The sequence below is a fragment of the Cataglyphis hispanica genome, chromosome 14, assembly GCF_021464435.1.
Source record: "Cataglyphis hispanica isolate Lineage 1 chromosome 14, ULB_Chis1_1.0, whole genome shotgun sequence".
Classification (NCBI taxonomy): domain Eukaryota; kingdom Metazoa; phylum Arthropoda; class Insecta; order Hymenoptera; family Formicidae; genus Cataglyphis; species Cataglyphis hispanica.
The window spans coordinates 281,845-299,563 of record NC_065967.1 but is presented as its reverse complement, the minus strand read 5'-3'; the positions used below and the strand labels follow the sequence as shown (position 1 = coordinate 299,563).

The following is a 17,719-nucleotide window of genomic DNA, read 5'->3' as shown; positions in this document are numbered from 1 at the left end:
AGAGGAAAGACTTGATCGCGTGTAATACAGTGTGCACTATCTTTCTCTTTCTTTCTCTCTCAATTTGAGAGAGGTAGACAATGAAAGGGAAAGGGAAATATACATAGACGAAATAAAGCCCGTAGTACAAGATGACCATTAGCAAGTTATTTAAATTAAACTGACGCGTTGTAGATATATGATCTCACTGGATGCAATTCTTGTTAGGGTAAGGAAAGGATATAACGGTTTACCCGAAGACTTGCAAGTTTATAGAATGGTAGAATCTTCTAAATTCAAGATTGAAGAACTTGAAGTAGGAGAAGACACTAAAAAAATAAACGTTGAGAATTGAGAAAAGATAAATGTTTTAGATGATAAGTACTAAGAATCGAAAAACCTTAAATATTGTGAATTGAAGATCTCCCGAGGTAACTTCTGAGGTAAATCCAACCGCTCAAAATCTCAATTGTCCTAGACGCTTTAAAGATTCCTCTAAATTTATTCTGACTCTGTTCCTCTAAAAAGAGAAATATAGAATTATAAGAAATTATATGACAATCAAATCGATCTATTTCACACGAGGCCATTACTTATGCTGCACCTTATATAATACAAGCTGCTAAAAGAGAAATACATGGGGCGACGGCAAGGGAGGCGAGAGGATTACGAAGAGAACGAGGAAGAGGAGGAGGATGAGGAGGAAGAGGAGGAGGATGAGGAGGAAGAGGAAGAGGAAGAGGACGAGGAAGAAGAGGAGGGTTGCGGAAGGGGACCAGTGAGTACAAGTGCATGACGTAACGGTTCATTCATCCCGAGACAGGCGATAGAGGATATCTCGGTCAATGGTATACTTATGCATGTAAACGCACACACGTATGATATACATAAGTATGAGTATGCAGCATGCACATGTCCGTCGCGCTGTTCATTTCTATTTTTTTCCGGACGTACGCACCACGTGCATGCGTGCGTGCAGAGATGTGAAGCAACACGTGATAGAATATACAATTAGAATGTCCGTCTGAATTTTTTTTTTCGAACATTTGTATTCTTTTCAATCTAAAGAGTTTATTGTGTTGTTTAATTGCAATAAGCAAATACGTAGCGTTCTTATATCATCGTATATTCTCACAATTAATGTTCCAGTCATTAAATATCTTATACTGTCGATGAATTTACTAATTCAATTATATTACATATTACTAGATTATAATATATAATTATATATAAATACTATTATTGCATATATATGCAAATTATACTACATATATATTTGTACTTTTTTAAATATTTCGTATATGTATATGATTTCGATATTATTTAGAACAAATTGAACAAAATCAACTTCAACAATTTCAGCAAAATTTAAACTTTATTCCAAAAATGTTGCAGATATTTTTTTTACGAGAAATACGGTTTATAATATGTGCAATATTGCAAATTTAAAATTTGACCTTTTATTGGCATATATATATATATATATATATATATAACAACTATTAATTATTGCGAGTATCACAATTATTCCTCATTCCTCAGATTTTATTGGAGAAATATAGGTTTCTATATCTACATGTTTTCATCTAGCGGGAATGTTAATCACTATATATAATTATTAGCATTAGAGATGATAATATTCATTACATATAATCTGTCTTTTCACTGATATAAAAATATTTGGCAAACATAAATATATTGATATTGCTAGAATCGCGATGGAAATCTGAATTTCTCGTTTTAACAGCCCATATTGATGAGATCGGCGTTATATAATCGAATATCCACATTATACAGAGAGCTGTACGAAGTATATATATAAAACGATCAATATCAATGAAGTGCGATAATACGCACTCCTATGGGGAATTATTTATAGCGTCGTCAATATTTTATGTTGTAAATGTTATATGGAGTACATAACGGCGAGAGTACTGAATATGTTAAATAGATATATTAATTGTGTTGCTTTAACAGAGCAACTGTATCGCGCTACGGTGAGATACGTGAGTGTGCAGCGTTTATATAATTGAAACTCGCGAGTATAGCTGGTACATATCGATCGCGGCCTCCGAGGGTCACTGAACGAAACGAGGGAACGAACTGGGTACAGCGCGAGTAAAACGCGACGTCCTTTTGCGCCAATAAATAATTATAGACAGGAATTTTAAAGACGAAAATCTCTTTCAATGAATACCAGTTATGATAACAAAATGAATTGCGATCAATTAAACAATAGTTTTGATTAATTTAAATTTATAAAATGCAAAAGAGGATATTATACGATGGTCTAGATATATTTTATATATATGACTATTTTCTCCACTTTTATGAATTCCATTACTTTTAATTCATTAAATTATCTATATGAAATTTATATTTGAAAGAAATGATAAATTGTTAATCCAGAGTTAACGAAATGAGATTATTAAGCAGATAGTCTTGAGTTGCTTAAACTAAAAATTAATTGGCTTTGAAAAACTATGCTAAATATATTCAATACATTAGTTTTATATTTATTAATTATTTATATGTTAATTACTCATTTATACGTATTAATTATTTATTCTCATACCTTTTATTTGCTAGATTTAATTATTTTACACAAAGCTACTGAATAGATAATACATTTCTCAAAATATTAATTATTTATTTTAGATCCAGAAATGTTTTTAAGTATGAAATTATTTCTCGTTTAATTCGCAAGCTTTAGCTCAGTGAAATCTTTATACCCGATATAAACCTCGACGACGGAAGCAGAAACTCAGGCTTGAATTTTTCAGGGTATTCCATAGAGTCCCATTGAAGACTTTGGCGGCAGGCATGAAACCCGTTTCCCCTTCGTAGGGCTGTCGCCCTTCAAAGCTTACGGTCCGACCGGCTCTTTGTCGTCCCTTTGAACGACGTCCCTGCAGGATGTACGAAGCACTAAAGCGAAGCGCAGGGACGTATTGTATGGGGAAATATTCAGTGTGTACCCAATGTTTTTTTTCTCAAACAGCATCGGATGAGCTGCATTAAACTACGAGATTAACAATACGAAGACAGAATCTGTATTAAGATCAAGAGGATGTGCTATAGTAAATATGCACAAATTTCTTGTCAATATAGAAACAATATATTTGTGTAATAAAAAATATGATAAAGTAACGTGAAAAGTAATTTTGCACTTAATAAAAATATAGAATTTTATATCTATAAAAAAAATGAATATAATATTATATATATTTATATTATAGATGCACCAATTATATACTACAATCAGTGATATATAATTCTGCATTAAAAGAAGTAAAGTTTAATTTATAAATTTATTTAAGAAAATTTAGAATATTATAAATGTGTGAAAAGAAATTTCGTGAAAATAAAAATTACGCAAATTTTCTGATCCACTTTGCTAAAAGTTTTGATTAACATATTTCCTTGAAACTTTTCAAAAGTTCAAATAACTTCGTAATTAATTTATTCAATTAAGTTTTAAATCAATAAAAAATAAAAATGTAAAAATCGAGATTTAAAATTAAACAAAGTTTTGTTAATCATTATATTTCAAAAACGTACTTTTCCATTTTTAATAATCAATTAAAAAAATGCTTGATACTTTTCTGCTAAGAAAATGAATTTCAGAAAAATCAAAAGTATTCTAAATAATAAACTAAAGATATGTATATATAGATATATGCGTTTCGAATTTTTCAAAGACTTCTTTCTTTCTTTATAACATTTTTTCACAACTTTTTTATTTCTTTGTAACACCTTTATACATTTTTCAGAATTGCAACATCTTCTTTTGAACTTTGCAAACGTTGTAAACTTTGCAAAGTATGACTTCAAATGTATTGCTCTATGTGATCAGGAGCTATAGAAGAAATTTTGAAAAATCCATGAATTTTCACATAGAATTGTCGGAATGGAATACCTGGAAAAATAGCGCCATGAAGCGTCCGTTACTGCGCCGTAGGGCAGCTGCTTGTAGCAGGACGATTTTCAAAGGGCGACTTCTAATGAGCTTTTGCTACGGCAGAGGGTCCGGGAATACCGCTGGGAGATTATGTTCCATGCTCCATCCTTTTTCCGTCCTTGCCCAGGCTCTTCTATCTCGGCTCCGTTTCCACCTTCGGGGATTTTCCCGGGCATGGCATATCGCCAGGTAAGAGAGTATCTGCTCGAAATGATTAGATTTCTACCATGTACCGCCTGTTTTGCGAAATTTCTTAAATACCCAATACATTTCCAAATTTATTACATAGTACTAATTTTCAAAATATTGTTTTATAGAATTCTGCAACATTTTCAAAATATTGTTTTATAGAACTCTGCAACATTTAAGTGTATATAAAATCTAATGTACGATTTAAAATGTGATGAATTTTTGTATCTTGAGAAAAAATCAATTCACACATAAAAAAATTAATTTTGTCCAGAATTATAGCAAATATGAATAAATTCAATCAATTTGAACCCAAGTATATGTAAATGGATATAAATCTTTGATTTTTTTATATTTAAATATATATAATATTTTAATATTATATATATAAATTATCATTGCTAGAAATTTGACGAAATTGTCGGCGTTACAATCACACATTCCGCAACTCGTTTCCTCGATTACTGTGACGATTTTGGACTTTTTTCCTTTTTTTCCAAATAAGTGCTGCTTAATTTAGAGCACATTATAAATCTATTTCGGTCTACTGATCGATTTGTACGAGTTCTATACCATTCATCTCACATTCCTCACTTTTTCCACAGACTTTGAACTTAAACGACATGGAGACACGACGAAAGGCATCGGTGAATATAAAAACAATGACATATGGTAAATACCATGATAACGCTACCACCGTGCAAATCACGTGTTCGCGTCGTCGCCGAGTGTTACGTCACACCGCGTCTTCACCGACACGGCCGTCCACACAATCGCACTTCTCCTGTGACCTTGTGTTTTGTATATATCATCCTCTCCCTGCCTGCCCTAGTCACACACTCTCTCTCTCTCTCTCTCTCTCTCTCTCTCTCTCTCTCTCTCTCTCTCTCTTCTCTTGATTCCCCCTTTCCGCACCTTGCGAGAATATCCCACGCCTGGCCCCCTTCGCCCCCTCGCGCCGTACTGTCACGTGTGGTGCGGATAAGAGAATGGGAGCAAGAGGGGGAGTAGGAGGATGATGATGGCGAGGGGAAAAGAGGGGGACGAAGGGTGGTTTAAACGGGTGAACACGTCGCAACTAAGGTCGCGGCGGACATTACTAGGTCACTGGAGTGACCGCGATGCATTGCATCGCTCTCGCTCCCTCCTCCCTACCCACACTCTATCTCTCTTCTAGCCTGGTTCTTCTGATGCCCTTTCTTCGATAGTGCTCTATCTTCGTTTAGAATCTCTGATTCAGGACAGAAGAAGTGAATTGAACGTATTTGGATAAGGAGATGAGAGAAAGTCTTAGAGATAAGAGAATATTTATATTATGATCATATGATTTTGTCTTTAATTCTTTTAATTTTGTATCTGTAAACGTACCTTTGTCGAAAATTCTCCGCATTGCTTAAGATAGGTCAGTATTGATTGTATAAAGTTTCTATCGCGTTATTTTAACGATGGATTTTTCGATCAATTCGCAATCATGTATGTAAGTTTAATGAAAAATTTTCTAGGAAGGATATTTTCTTATTATTAATTTTACTCTCCAATAAAATCATATATGTATATCACAAAATTCTGCTATTTTCTATATATTATGTACTCCTGTATAATTAAATTAGGAATTATAATTTTATCAAAATTTGGGAAAGATAGATATTAATATTATTATACATACATATTTTTTTTGTAATCTGACTTAAACGTTAAGCAAGAATTTCATATAACATGTATTTCAATAATTTGAATTTATCTTCGTGTTTTTGAATCTTGATTTGCGAAAAATTCTTTTCTGTAACTCATAATTCCAGATTACTGGTATCTCTTCAAGGAAAAAAGCGAGTGCAAATGTGTGCGAGAATCTTTCATTAAAATTAAAGTTACGCGAGAATTATGCGAAACGCGTCTGGTATATCTCTTACAACTCTCGAATTCCACTCTTCGAATTTTCTTGCGTACTTTTCAAATTCTTAGATCCTTGGTCCAGTGTATTATATGTTCGCGAATCTTTGCGTCTCGAATTCTTCAATTGTCGTATCAAAAACAGATTTTGCAAATCGCGCTAAGAAGCTGAATGACATCGCTGCGAATTCGGAACGACTTTTTTTTTTTTCGACAAGAATACTGATAGGAGTCCGGCATGCTAAGCTCGAGTTCTTGCAGAGTTCTCGCTTCGTCGTAAACCGGTTTCAACAATTTCAGTACCGGCTGAAAAACTGGACCCTGGAGGAACGCGCATGTAAATTGCGTAGTCTCAAAACACATATAGTCGGAATTAACAATAGATCAGCATAGACAGTGAACTTAATAAATACTCTTATTTCCTCTGTTTCTCTATGCATCCAATTATGCATCCAATTTTGCATCAAAAACAATTCTCTTTAAAATATAAAAATCTGAGTTAAAGAATAAAAATGTAAGTATGAATATCTAAATATTTCTATTTCCTTGTCCGTTCCTATCTAAATGACTATTCTATTACAACGAAGTATTTGCCTTGAACATCTAATAAATGCGAGTCTGAAAATCTAAAAGTTGAGGAGTTGGTTAACGATGAGTGCGATTAGTTCAAGAATGAATAAAGTGTAATTTAGAATATATTTTATGTTGTTTAAAGTATTAAATAATTTAAATTAAATATTATAAATTATAATTAATTTCTTTTTTTTATAAATATAAATCTATTTTATAAAGAATACAAGATTAATTTTACAAAAAAGAAATTAAATTTATTGGGTTTTCTTATCTTGCAAAAATTATAAATTTTTTTCTCTCGATCTAAACTTTTCATGTATGTTTGCAAAGATCCATAGGGATTCATATAAATATCTGCTTTCACGCTCAATAGAAACTGTATACTGTTAAACAAAGAAATCTATCAAGATCAAATTATATTTCTTTTTTTTATAGACTTGATTCTATCACAATTATGGGTATTAGTGATTCAGTTTTATACCAGTTAATAATGTAGGGACAGAACTATGTGGACAAGAAATAATTTTATCGCAAAGAGAAAGTCTCTCATTTAATGGTATATGTATCAGCAAAAGTGACTAAACAAAATTACCGTATCGATATGAGTCAACAAGCTGCAGAGTGACATTATTGCAGATCGATTCTAGGAAGGTCAATGATATATGCAGTTTTACGATGGTCGTTTAATTTATTTCTACCGTATTGTATTTTTGTCTTTTATATAAAACTCAGTTGATTTTTCCAAGCCCTTCAAGTATATAGTTTGACAAATTGCACGGAGAATATATTTAAAGGAATAGTTACATGTCAGCACGAAAAGAATGTTATTTCGACTGGAAATGTTTTTAAAGAATAAGTTCAAGAAGAAAGTTTTAACTGAGATTTCGAAAAGAAGGGACACAAATATAGAACTGTGGAATTTTTTTAATTTTGAGCAGCAATTTTAATCAATAATCTCTCGAGCAATATATTAAAATTGTTAATTTTAAAACTTGTTTTTACTTATTAGTATTTTTCATATATATATAAAATATTCCTTTTTCAATTTCTACAATGCATAAAAATGACTAATTTTCTCCACAAGATATTTTTTGTGCCTGCAATTACTGTTGAAAATTAATAATTAATAACCAATATTTATAAACAAATTAAGATACAAATACTGTGTAGAAAGGAGAGAATAAAGATATCCTTATGCCAGTCAAAAACGGATGTGGTTTTGCGGCCACAACTTTGGTTTCACTTCGCTCCCAACGAAATGAACGGCAACGACAACGGTGAGAAGTTAAAGCGACGTTACATCGAGAGAAAGTCGGGAAGATGCGAGAAATGTTTTACTTTCACTTCTCGCACGTATCACCACCGCAATACCACCATGTCACGTTCGCTCGAAGCTAGAAAATGACAAATCATTTTGAAAATTCCTATATCACAGAACTTTTCATATGTGACGTTTTTCTTGTTGTATTTGTTACTTTTAGCAGGATCGACATTTTTTCCCCTAGAATCGTTATGAAAATAATTCATATTTTTCCGATCAAAATATGAAGAAAATAATATATGCATAAAAGAGCAATTTTCTATAAATTTAATTATTCAAAATTAAAATTATCACAAATGCAAATTAAAGATGGATCGAAACTCTTAACTCCTAACAAAGAAACTTTGCAGAATTCGATACGTCTTGTAAAATCCGTGATATGCGTCCAAAAATAAAAATGAAGATATAAATCGGATTTCACTTTTCTTAGCATATATCGAAAGTTATCATTGCTTCAAAGAATATCTGCAAAAATATGAAAAAAGCGAAATAAAGGATTCAAAGGATTCAACTTTGCGAAATAAATCATCAAAGAGAAAATATGGGGGAATGAAGGAAAAAGGCAGCAAAGAGAGATCTATTGACATAAAAGTTAAACTTTAAGAATTAAAAAGTTAGAGAAATTTAGGAAGTTTAAACGTTCATTAAAGAATTCATAACAACAAAATTTAGAAACCTAAGATTATAGACGATAGCTCTTCGGTGGTAATAGCAATGAATATTCTTAAAAAAAAAAAAAACTCGAGTAAATACATACTATGTATACTTAAGAATACTTAGAACTAAGAATACGCGTAATTATGTATATTATGTTTGAATTGCAGGCCGGACGCTTTGAGCTTCATGTTGTCTTTTTGGACTGAAAGCATTACTTTTATTTCCTTCTAAAGTTTTTTTTTACTTACAAGGTATTTGGTTTGCTCCATGCATCACTCTGACATGCAGTTTTTTCATTAGGTATATAAATTATGGTAATGATTCGGTATTATAATAATTATAATTATAATAATTATTTATTATTATTAATATTAATATTATCATTATGTCCAGTATTTTCGCTTTTGTTTTTTTTTTTTTGTTTTTTACTGCTCACGGAGTGATTTGCTCTCTTCTCCCCTTCTCACATACATCTCTCCTTTTCTCACTCTTTTTTCCTCTCCTTTCTTTTTTGCAACAATGATCATCTCTTCTTAAGGAATAATTTGAGAACTCCACTGTACATTAATTTACGTCGCAAAAAAAATAAATAAATAAAATTTGATCGATCATCAAATAAATGAAAATTATACACGTATCCTGAAAAGAATCCATACATGATCCTACGAAGATTCTTTTAAAAAAATAAAATATTTTACAAATTTAAAGATGCAAAAATATTTAATTGAATGTTTTCATATTTTCAAAAAAATATTTGCAAGTTGAGAATCTTTACTTTTTTAATTATATTATCAAGAAATAAAGTTTCCAGTTTGGAGACGTGTACAATTTTATGTTGATGTTGAATATTTACGCTCACGTAGAATCCTTGAGTTTTATTTTGTATCGTTTTCTTATAATGGATAAGAAATAAAAAGTTGCATTTAGTTTTTATTTTTTTGTGTCAACTCGCATGTATTACGAGTTTATTTCATAATTTAAATCACGATTTATAGATTCTATTCCATGATTATTTGCACGTAAATATACAACATCGCTTTTACAACACTTTTTTAAATTAACTATTTATTGGGATTCGAGGAAAAAGAAGAAAAAAAATAATGCGACAAATAAGTTTCGCGATTGGAAATTCCAAAGATTGCGACTATCGAAGATAAAAAGAACGAGGGAGTCTCGTTATTTAAGATATATGATACTGTGAAGGGTGGATTATAAAGTGAACGAGAAATGTATATTTCAAGAAAGTTTTGCATCATCTTCTTGTTAGTAGAACGGCAGTTGTGTTTGCGTTGAAGAGCGGCGATCAAGGAGTCGTGGAAGAAGGGAGCATTCGGGCGGATTTGACGATTCAAAGATCTAACAACGTAAGTTGTTGATTCAACATAAAACATGATCGGGAAATAAACACCTTAATTCTGTGAACGCAAAATTTTCATATTTCATGAATTTTTTTTAACAAATATAAAATAATTCAAAGCTTTATAGCAAATTTTTAATCTCCAAAACAAAAGATTTTAAAAATTATATTAAACTTTTCAAAAAAATTTAAGATATATATTAGTCAGATTAATATTTTTTAAAAGATATGCAAAATATCGTTAATAGGGATACAAAGGCTTATCTCTTATACGTATATATTCGCGAAAATCTTTTATTTTTAATAACATTGAGTATATATACTTTCACGTTTCCTCGTCCGCTCCAACATACTTTATACAGGAGATCCATAATCAAAAGACGGTGCAAAACTCTTTGACATTTATGTGAATACACGAGATTGTCCGAACAACAACAATGAGAATCTAGCTGTATCACCAACTGACATTTAGTATCAACGAGAATGCATATTCGTCGGTCACTCGGTAAAAATGCTTACCAGAACGGGAGGAGCCATAAGAAAACGAGACATAATCGTGGATGAAATGCGGAAAAAACTAGAAGAGGGAAAGAAACAGAGTGAGATAAAAGATTTGAGGATTTCAGAATGCGTTCAGAATATTCTGCAATCCCATGAATCCTTTCCCTTTTTTTTTTTCGCTCCTCCTGTCGCAATAAGAGTCGAGGATGAAGCGAGCGGCTATGCTCCGTCCAAGCAATCGCGCATATAGAATAATTCATCCATTCATCCGCGTCCGTCCGTCCGTGCATCCATCTTCTATTCTACCTATCCGTTCGTCTGTCCATCCGTCGTACGTCCGTCCGTCGGTCCATCATCCGGATTGATGATTCAGAATCGACGACGCGGTGCCGCAATGATCGACAGACTTCTGGCGGGCACGAAAGTGCTGACGTTGTTGCTTGTCGCGTCACCGAGCCGATCGGGTCACTTCTTGCTTTTCTTGGTAGGCGGCTCCTGCGCGTCTTGCGAGTCCTCCTCGGTGTCCTCGCTGTCGGTAGGTCGTGGCGTCGCGTTGTTGCTGCTGTCGTTGGTAATGATGGAATCGTTTGTGTCTTCGCTAGCGCCTACAACGGCATGATCGCTGGCAGTGATCGGTGTCGCTGGTTTGTCCATCGAATCTTCGGTAAAAGATGTTGTCGTGCTGTTTTCGTCGATCGCTGCCGGATCGAGCGCCGCTGTGTCCTTGCCATTCGCTACCGTCTCCTGATTACTGTCATCCGATGGCTCCGTTGCCTCGCCATTGCTGGCGCCGTGCGAGTTGCCGTTCTCTGTCGAGCCCGGGATGCCATCGAGCAGCTCTGGCTTTAGCTCGGATGCCACGTAGTGCGTCCACAACGCCAGCTCGACTCTATGTGGGCTCCATGTCTTACCATTTGACGCTGAAAAACAATAAAAATTTTTTACAATATTTAAAAATGTTCTTTATATTTCGTCACAATCCCGAATATTTAATATATTGTCGAATCAAAAATTTTCTGCATATATATATATATAATGTAAAATGTAAATCAAACAATTAAGATTTAAAAATCGCGTAATCAAAGAATCTCGTTTCCAAGGATTTAATACAGTAATATGCGCAATTCGAACGGGACCAGCATATATGCGAACGTAAATAATTCATAATTGCTTACTCTGCTTGTTCAGCCTCTCGACGGTGTTTTGAATGTGCTGGACAAAGTTTAGGTATTCTTTAGTGGTGTAATCAATGCCCTCGATCTCGGGTATCGCCATCAGGCACTCATCAGCCATGAAGGGCGCGTTTTCCGGCGACGCTGCGGCAAGCAGGGCGGACGCCATCGTAGTACCGACGCCCTTCAGATTCGATAACGCCGTAATTGCCTGTTCGAGATTCGGAAGCTTTTTGAATGCTTTCTTTGTTTCAGCCATCACGGCGCGCGGTGTGTTCACCTTTACCAGGTAGGACAGCTGTGGGTAGAACTTGCCGCGCTGAAAACAAAATGGCAGACAGCCTCGTGAAACACTTGGATCGTCAATTACTTATAAATATTTCGATTTACAGTTATCAAACATATCGCGAAGAATATTATAATTGAAAATCAGATTTTGCCAAATTTCAAATCAGCAAATTTTATATAATATATTAAAATCAACGATTTAAAATGAGGTAAATTATACCTTCTCGCGATAATGATTTGTACAAAAATAATATTGTTCCCGATTAAGATTTCTACCAATGTAATCTTTTTTTTTTTGAGAATTACATGATTATGTATAGATTATAAATCATAAATTATATATATATATATATATATATATATATATATATATACACATATATACATATATATACTTTTATAATTTTATAGCTATATATACTTAAAAAAAAATTGTTATTCATATTTTACCGCTAATATCACTTTTTTTCTCTCGTACATCTTTTAAACAGAATGAAACCAATTATTATAATTTGTCCGTTTTATCTTAATATTTAAAATAAATTTTATCTAAACGTGATAGAATCTGGGTGTTTCGCAAGAAAAAAGCAACTTACTATTTGCTTCCATTTCATCGTCTGTACCAGTTCCTCGTGATTGAGGTGCGCGTCCTTGCCACGTGACTTGATCTTCTTAGGAAGCTCATTCTGATACCTGCCGATACAAACAATAAAATCCAGGCGATCAAGATCGATCTAGTATTCATCGAAGAATAGAGAATGCGCGCGCGCACGACATACATGGCCACAAGCTTACGCGCATATGTACGCATGAGCGAACGAGCGAGCGTGACGTAATCCCGCCGCCGCCGCCGCCGCTGTTGCTGCTGCAGAATACAGGAATTCGTTAAAGGCTCGATTAAAAATACAAACGCTGCCGCATGAAACTCGACACGCCCCTCGTCAACGATTGGAGGATATCCATCTTTATCGCGCACGTGGATCACACGTGGATCCATGCTTCGGCACGACGTCTTTTTTCGAAATTAACTGCACTCGCAAAACATAATCAATTAAAAACTATTAAAATCAAAATATTTAAAATAATAAAAGATTCTAGAAAAGAAATCAAAAATTTTAAAAAAGTGATGGCGATCGAGGAATCAAAGAATTTAAAGATCTGGATAATTAAAAATATAGAGAAAATTAAGACATTATAATAATACTTATTTTAATAAGTTTCTTTATGCTAATAAATTAGTCAAATCGAATTATTTTAAGACAAATCACAAAATCTGTTCAGTATTAATTATAATTTAATAAATTATAAATCAGATTTTTTGTTAATTCTTGTTATAACTATACTTTAGGATCACACAATTAAATGGTAGCTATTATGCATAATGCAAGACACGGATTTTCTAAAAAGAGGAATCTCATTATTAACAATGTATTTAATTATATAAAAAAATATATTAATTTTTTAAAACAAAATCTCTTTTACATAAAATAAATATGAAAATCGCTAAATTTGTACAAAATAAAGAATCTGTTTTTAAAAATACGATAATTGTTCCATTTCCCCCGCGTTTGAGGCATTTTTAAAGAAAAATTTTTTCATCTTCACGTCTCGCAATTTTTATTTCTCAATAAATTTCCACGTGTCACTCATTAGAAAGACTTTTCGATATTTTACGTCAAGCCGAATAGTTATGTTTCACAAAGCTGAAACGCGCGCTGCACCACGTAATACCGCATATCCGCACACGGCTTGGCACCGTGGAAAAGCAGCCTTGACACAAACTGGCCTCAATGGGAATGAAAACAACGGTACTCCACTTCCCCTTACCCCTCGTCGCCTTCACCCTCGCTTCTGCAACACGGAAGAAACTGGCGCGTAAAGTCTCTTCTCCCTTCCCTTCCCCCTTTACCCCTACACTCTTTTACTCGTTCGTTCTGTCACTATTCCTATTCTTCTTTTTCTGTCTCATCTGTCTCATCTCAGCGCGCATGTACGTCACGATCGATAAAAACAATCTGTATCAATCGCGTGCGCGCGAAAACAAATAATACGAGTTTATCACTCGCGCAAGGATCAATGATAAATTGGCAAATATATATAGATTTTATGTTTGCGGAAAACTTTGTTTTTTACATGATCCTAACTTTATCAATTATTTCTAATAATTTTATTAGCTCGTTTAATTTCAAACAAGTTTTTATAGAACTTTTATTAAAAGGATTAATACTCTGTCTCAATTTTTTCAAACCATATTATGTTTTTACTATTTTTGAAAGAAATTACTTTTATCAATGAATCAAAAACTTAAATTTTGCGGAAATGTTATAAATAAATTTCGTAACTAACTCTTTTATATATATATTTGTTGCAATATTAAATTAATTCTCTTTGTCAAGTGAAAATTAAGAATAATTACTTCTTTTGTAATAAAGTATTTAAACTACGAATAAAAGATTCACAAAATTATTTAATCTAATTATCTATAATCTATTATAAAATTGTTTAATATCTCGAAGATAATCTTACTAATTGTGAGTTTCGTAGACCATAGAAAATCATTTTAAATATATATATATATATATATATATATATATATATATACACATATATATTGAATATTCTGGAAAATCTTGGATTCTTAGATCCAAAGGGCCCACAATTTCAAATGTCCCGTGGTCTAAGAATATTATTATTTAAGAAAATGGTAAGATTTAACATTTGATTATTTTAAAAGTTGTGTGTATTTAAAAATTTATTTATAATTCCATAAAATTTATAATCGTAAAATTCGGAGACCTATATTTTGGCAGATTCATATCGTTGATATTCCTTCTTTGAAATAAGCTGATATATCATAATGATCAAACAAACTATCAAATATAATAGATTTTATTATTATAATTTTATGCGCATCAAAATCTTAAATGTCTAGACTTAACATTTTAATTCAATGTTTTTATATTAAACAATAACTTTATAAAAAAAAAAAAAAATATTAATGTACAAAAAAATGTACATTAACAAATTCATTGACCAATATCTTCAAATTAAATTTTCAAATTAAATTTTTGTAATTAATTTGCGTGTAATTAATAATTAATAAGTATAAATAACAAAATTTTCTTAGATTTTTTGCAACTTTATATAAGTACACAATAAAACAAAATACATTTCCATAGGTATAAAAGATTCTCTTAATTGATATATACACAAATGTACGAATATTCTATATTCATATATATATATGAAATTTATCTTTTTTGTTTCTTTCAAACTTTCTAGTTTGCTAAAGAAGTACTAATAATTAGAGCCGCTCTCTGCATCGATCTCATCATACCTGTTCGGAGTAATATCTCAAAGAAGGAAAATCTTTGATGTTCACATGTCATTATTATCTACGCTTTCTACATCTTCGCTCGCTCCTCTATAACGAAATGTTATTCAGGAAGAGATTCACCACGTGACAATGGATCTTTCGCGAGACGAATTTCGGGACAATTCCACGGGGGTGATTTCGACGATGTCTCGGAGCACGATAGGGTGCCGCGAGGGTGACATACGGACGCGCACACGCGGCGTTGCCGCTCCCGCATCGCTCGTTCGCTCGCTCGCGGAGGACAGGACACGAAGCGGGTTCATTGTCCCGCGTGCGCCCCGTGGTAGCGCCGTTTCCTCCCTTGGGCCGCGCCGCAATGTCCCCGTCAGCAGTGGCGGCAGCTCATTTCTCTCTCTCTCTCTCTTTTTCTTTCTGTGTATTGCATTTGTTTCTATCCTTCTTTCTATCTATCTGTCTATCTTTTACCTATCTACCTATCTTTTTCTCTCTCTCTCTCTCTCTCTCTCTCTTTCTCTCACTCGCTCGTTCATTCCCTTTCTCCGTGTGCGCGCACACACACACACACACACACGACGAAGCATTGACAGCGTCGTGCAGCAGAAAATAAATTTAACTAAAACTTACCAGTTATCTAGCTTGATCAGCTCCTCGGGTTTTTTCGATTTGTGATCGGCCTTGAGACGTAATGCCTGTGGATAAAGTTTGAAAACGTGTTCGAACTGTATCGCGGTGCCCTCCGCAAAGAAAGTCGCGGTGTCTTTCACGGAAGCCATTGCGATAACGCGGGCTTCGATCGACGGCCGTCGGGGCGCAGCACCAACGCCGCCTGCTGCCGTTGCTCCGTAAAACGCCGCGTCGTCCGCCGTCCCCGTCGCTGCTGCTGCTGCTGCTGCTGTTGCCGCCGCCACCACCGCCGCTGCCACGGGCGGCGTTGCCGTATCTCGTCCGCTCTTCGTCGAAGAATCCTACTTCACCCTCGTCAATTCCCTCACCAGTGCGGCGCGAGTAAGCGCGTCGCGTGGGAAATCGATCACGATGGTGGGAGAGTACCGAGCGACGTTACGAACTCTGTCGAGTCTCGCCAACAGAGAGATCCGAGAGGATGTATATTATATACGTGTATGTGTATATATATATATATACGCGCGGAATTGTCAAAATAGAAATAAGAAAAATGCGCGCACTGGATGCTTTACAGTATCCGTCTCTCACTCTGCGAGCACAGAGTACGAACGAACGTTCTCTCGGCACTACGCGACGTCTCGAGGGATAATCACACTACTGTAAAGCACTCTCCATCGGACCTCGCTCGACACTGGCCCGGGTGGGGAGCCGACGCGACGTTGCCAATAGGCGGCAGCACCGCTCGGGTTGCGCCTCTATCCCCTCCACTTGACTGCGCCTCTCTTTCTCTTTCTCTCTTTTTCACGTACTCGTCCCCGAGTTCGTGTATCCCTTCTCACTACTCGATCTTGCCACGGAATACGTCCGTCACGCTTTCTCCGTCGAATCGCTCTATCCGTTTCTCTCGCGCCACCCGATTCGTCGCCCTTCTCACTCTGTCCCACACCTTAGGAATCCGTTTTTCTCCCACTCGATCGCCGTTTCTTCCGTCTCTCTTCCACGCCCGTCAGTGTCCTTTTTCTCGTTATCGCGTTGTCCTTCTCTATTGCTTTTGATCGCGTCTATGTATCTCTTATACGTCTACCTCCCTTTTTTTTTCTCTCACACAACATGCATATACGCACTTTTTTCTCTCTCTCCCCCTCTTCTGTCTCTATTGCAATCGTCCCGCTCACGCTTACGGGCCGCGAAATTCGGTCGAATACGCGCGGCGACGTGCTTCGACACCTTGTGCAGTGTGTCGGAGTGGTCGGAGGGAAGCGTGAGGAGATTCTACGGAGAAGCTCCTTTCTCTACGGAGCGTTGCGGTGCGCCTGCTATCTCTCTCTCTCTCTCTCTCTCTCTTCTGTTCTTACGCACGACAGCACACTCGCTCCCTATCTTTCTGCTTGGCAATCAGCGTAGCAACGTGACTTTCCGTCGTTCTTCGCGTCCGACACGAATATTCGCGCATATAGCGTGATTCCGTATTTAAAAATGGTACTAATACGAAAGTACGTACGCGAACGACGTTAGATCGCGTGTTTCAAACGCAATGTATATATATGTATTTATATATATCCGTATGTTTTTCATATTATAATTTTCGCTCGCTCGATTTGCTCGCGTCGCCTAGCAGGCGTATTTCCACGTAAGCGACTGAGGTTACGTCGAGCGACGACCGTCTCATCGACAACGGAGTCATGAAACACGGCGATTGGTCGAGCGCGGCGCTCTCTTTTTCTCTCTCTTTCTGTCCTTCTCGCTCATTCCCTGCCGCTCCCTCTCGACGCTGTCTCGCGATCGCGTTTATCGAGTCAATATTCCTTTTTTTCTACGCGGGAATATCACAACCGGGCATCCACGACTGCGATACATTTGCGAGCATACG

General features: G+C 35.2%; 1 protein-coding gene and 1 long non-coding RNA gene across 3 annotated transcripts; both read right to left on the bottom strand.

Moving 5' to 3' along the window:
* Window positions 1-2,862: 2,862 nt before the first annotated feature.
* LOC126854861 (uncharacterized) lies at window positions 2,863-5,700 on the bottom strand. The gene is made up of 3 exons (XR_007688164.1): window positions 4,810-5,700; window positions 3,899-4,141; window positions 2,863-3,001 (listed from the first exon to the last, which is right to left on the bottom strand). It is a non-coding gene; the product is annotated as an uncharacterized LOC126854861 (long non-coding RNA).
* A 3,265-nt stretch (window positions 5,701-8,965) lies between these two features.
* LOC126854852 (uncharacterized) lies at window positions 8,966-17,699 on the bottom strand. Of its 2 annotated transcripts, none has more exons than XM_050601967.1 (4): window positions 15,850-17,699; window positions 12,485-12,581; window positions 11,604-11,919; window positions 8,966-11,348 (listed from the first exon to the last, which is right to left on the bottom strand). In XM_050601967.1, the coding sequence occupies exons 1-4, from the start codon at window positions 15,996-15,998 to the stop codon at window positions 10,894-10,896; spliced, it is 1,017 nt and encodes a 338-aa protein (XP_050457924.1). In that variant the 5' UTR covers window positions 15,999-17,699; the 3' UTR covers window positions 8,966-10,893. The 2 variants fall into 2 exon arrangements, with proteins under 2 accessions (XP_050457924.1, XP_050457923.1); XM_050601966.1 differs by lacking the exon at window positions 15,850-17,699 and adding an exon at window positions 12,668-12,900.
* Window positions 17,700-17,719: the final 20 nt, after the last annotated feature.

Excerpts from the sequence above, each read along its gene's own strand:
- LOC126854852 (XM_050601966.1), bottom strand. The coding sequence starts at position 12,885 with ATGGATCCACGTGTGATCCACGTGCGCGATAAAGATGGATATCCTCCA. Across the intron at positions 12,582-12,667 it reads GCGCGTAAGCTTGTGGCCAT|GTATCAGAATGAGCTTCCTA; the intron begins GTATGTCGTGCG and ends TTGTATCGGCAG. Across the intron at positions 11,920-12,484 it reads CGATGAAATGGAAGCAAATA|CGCGGCAAGTTCTACCCACA; the intron begins GTAAGTTGCTTT and ends TTTTGTTTTCAG.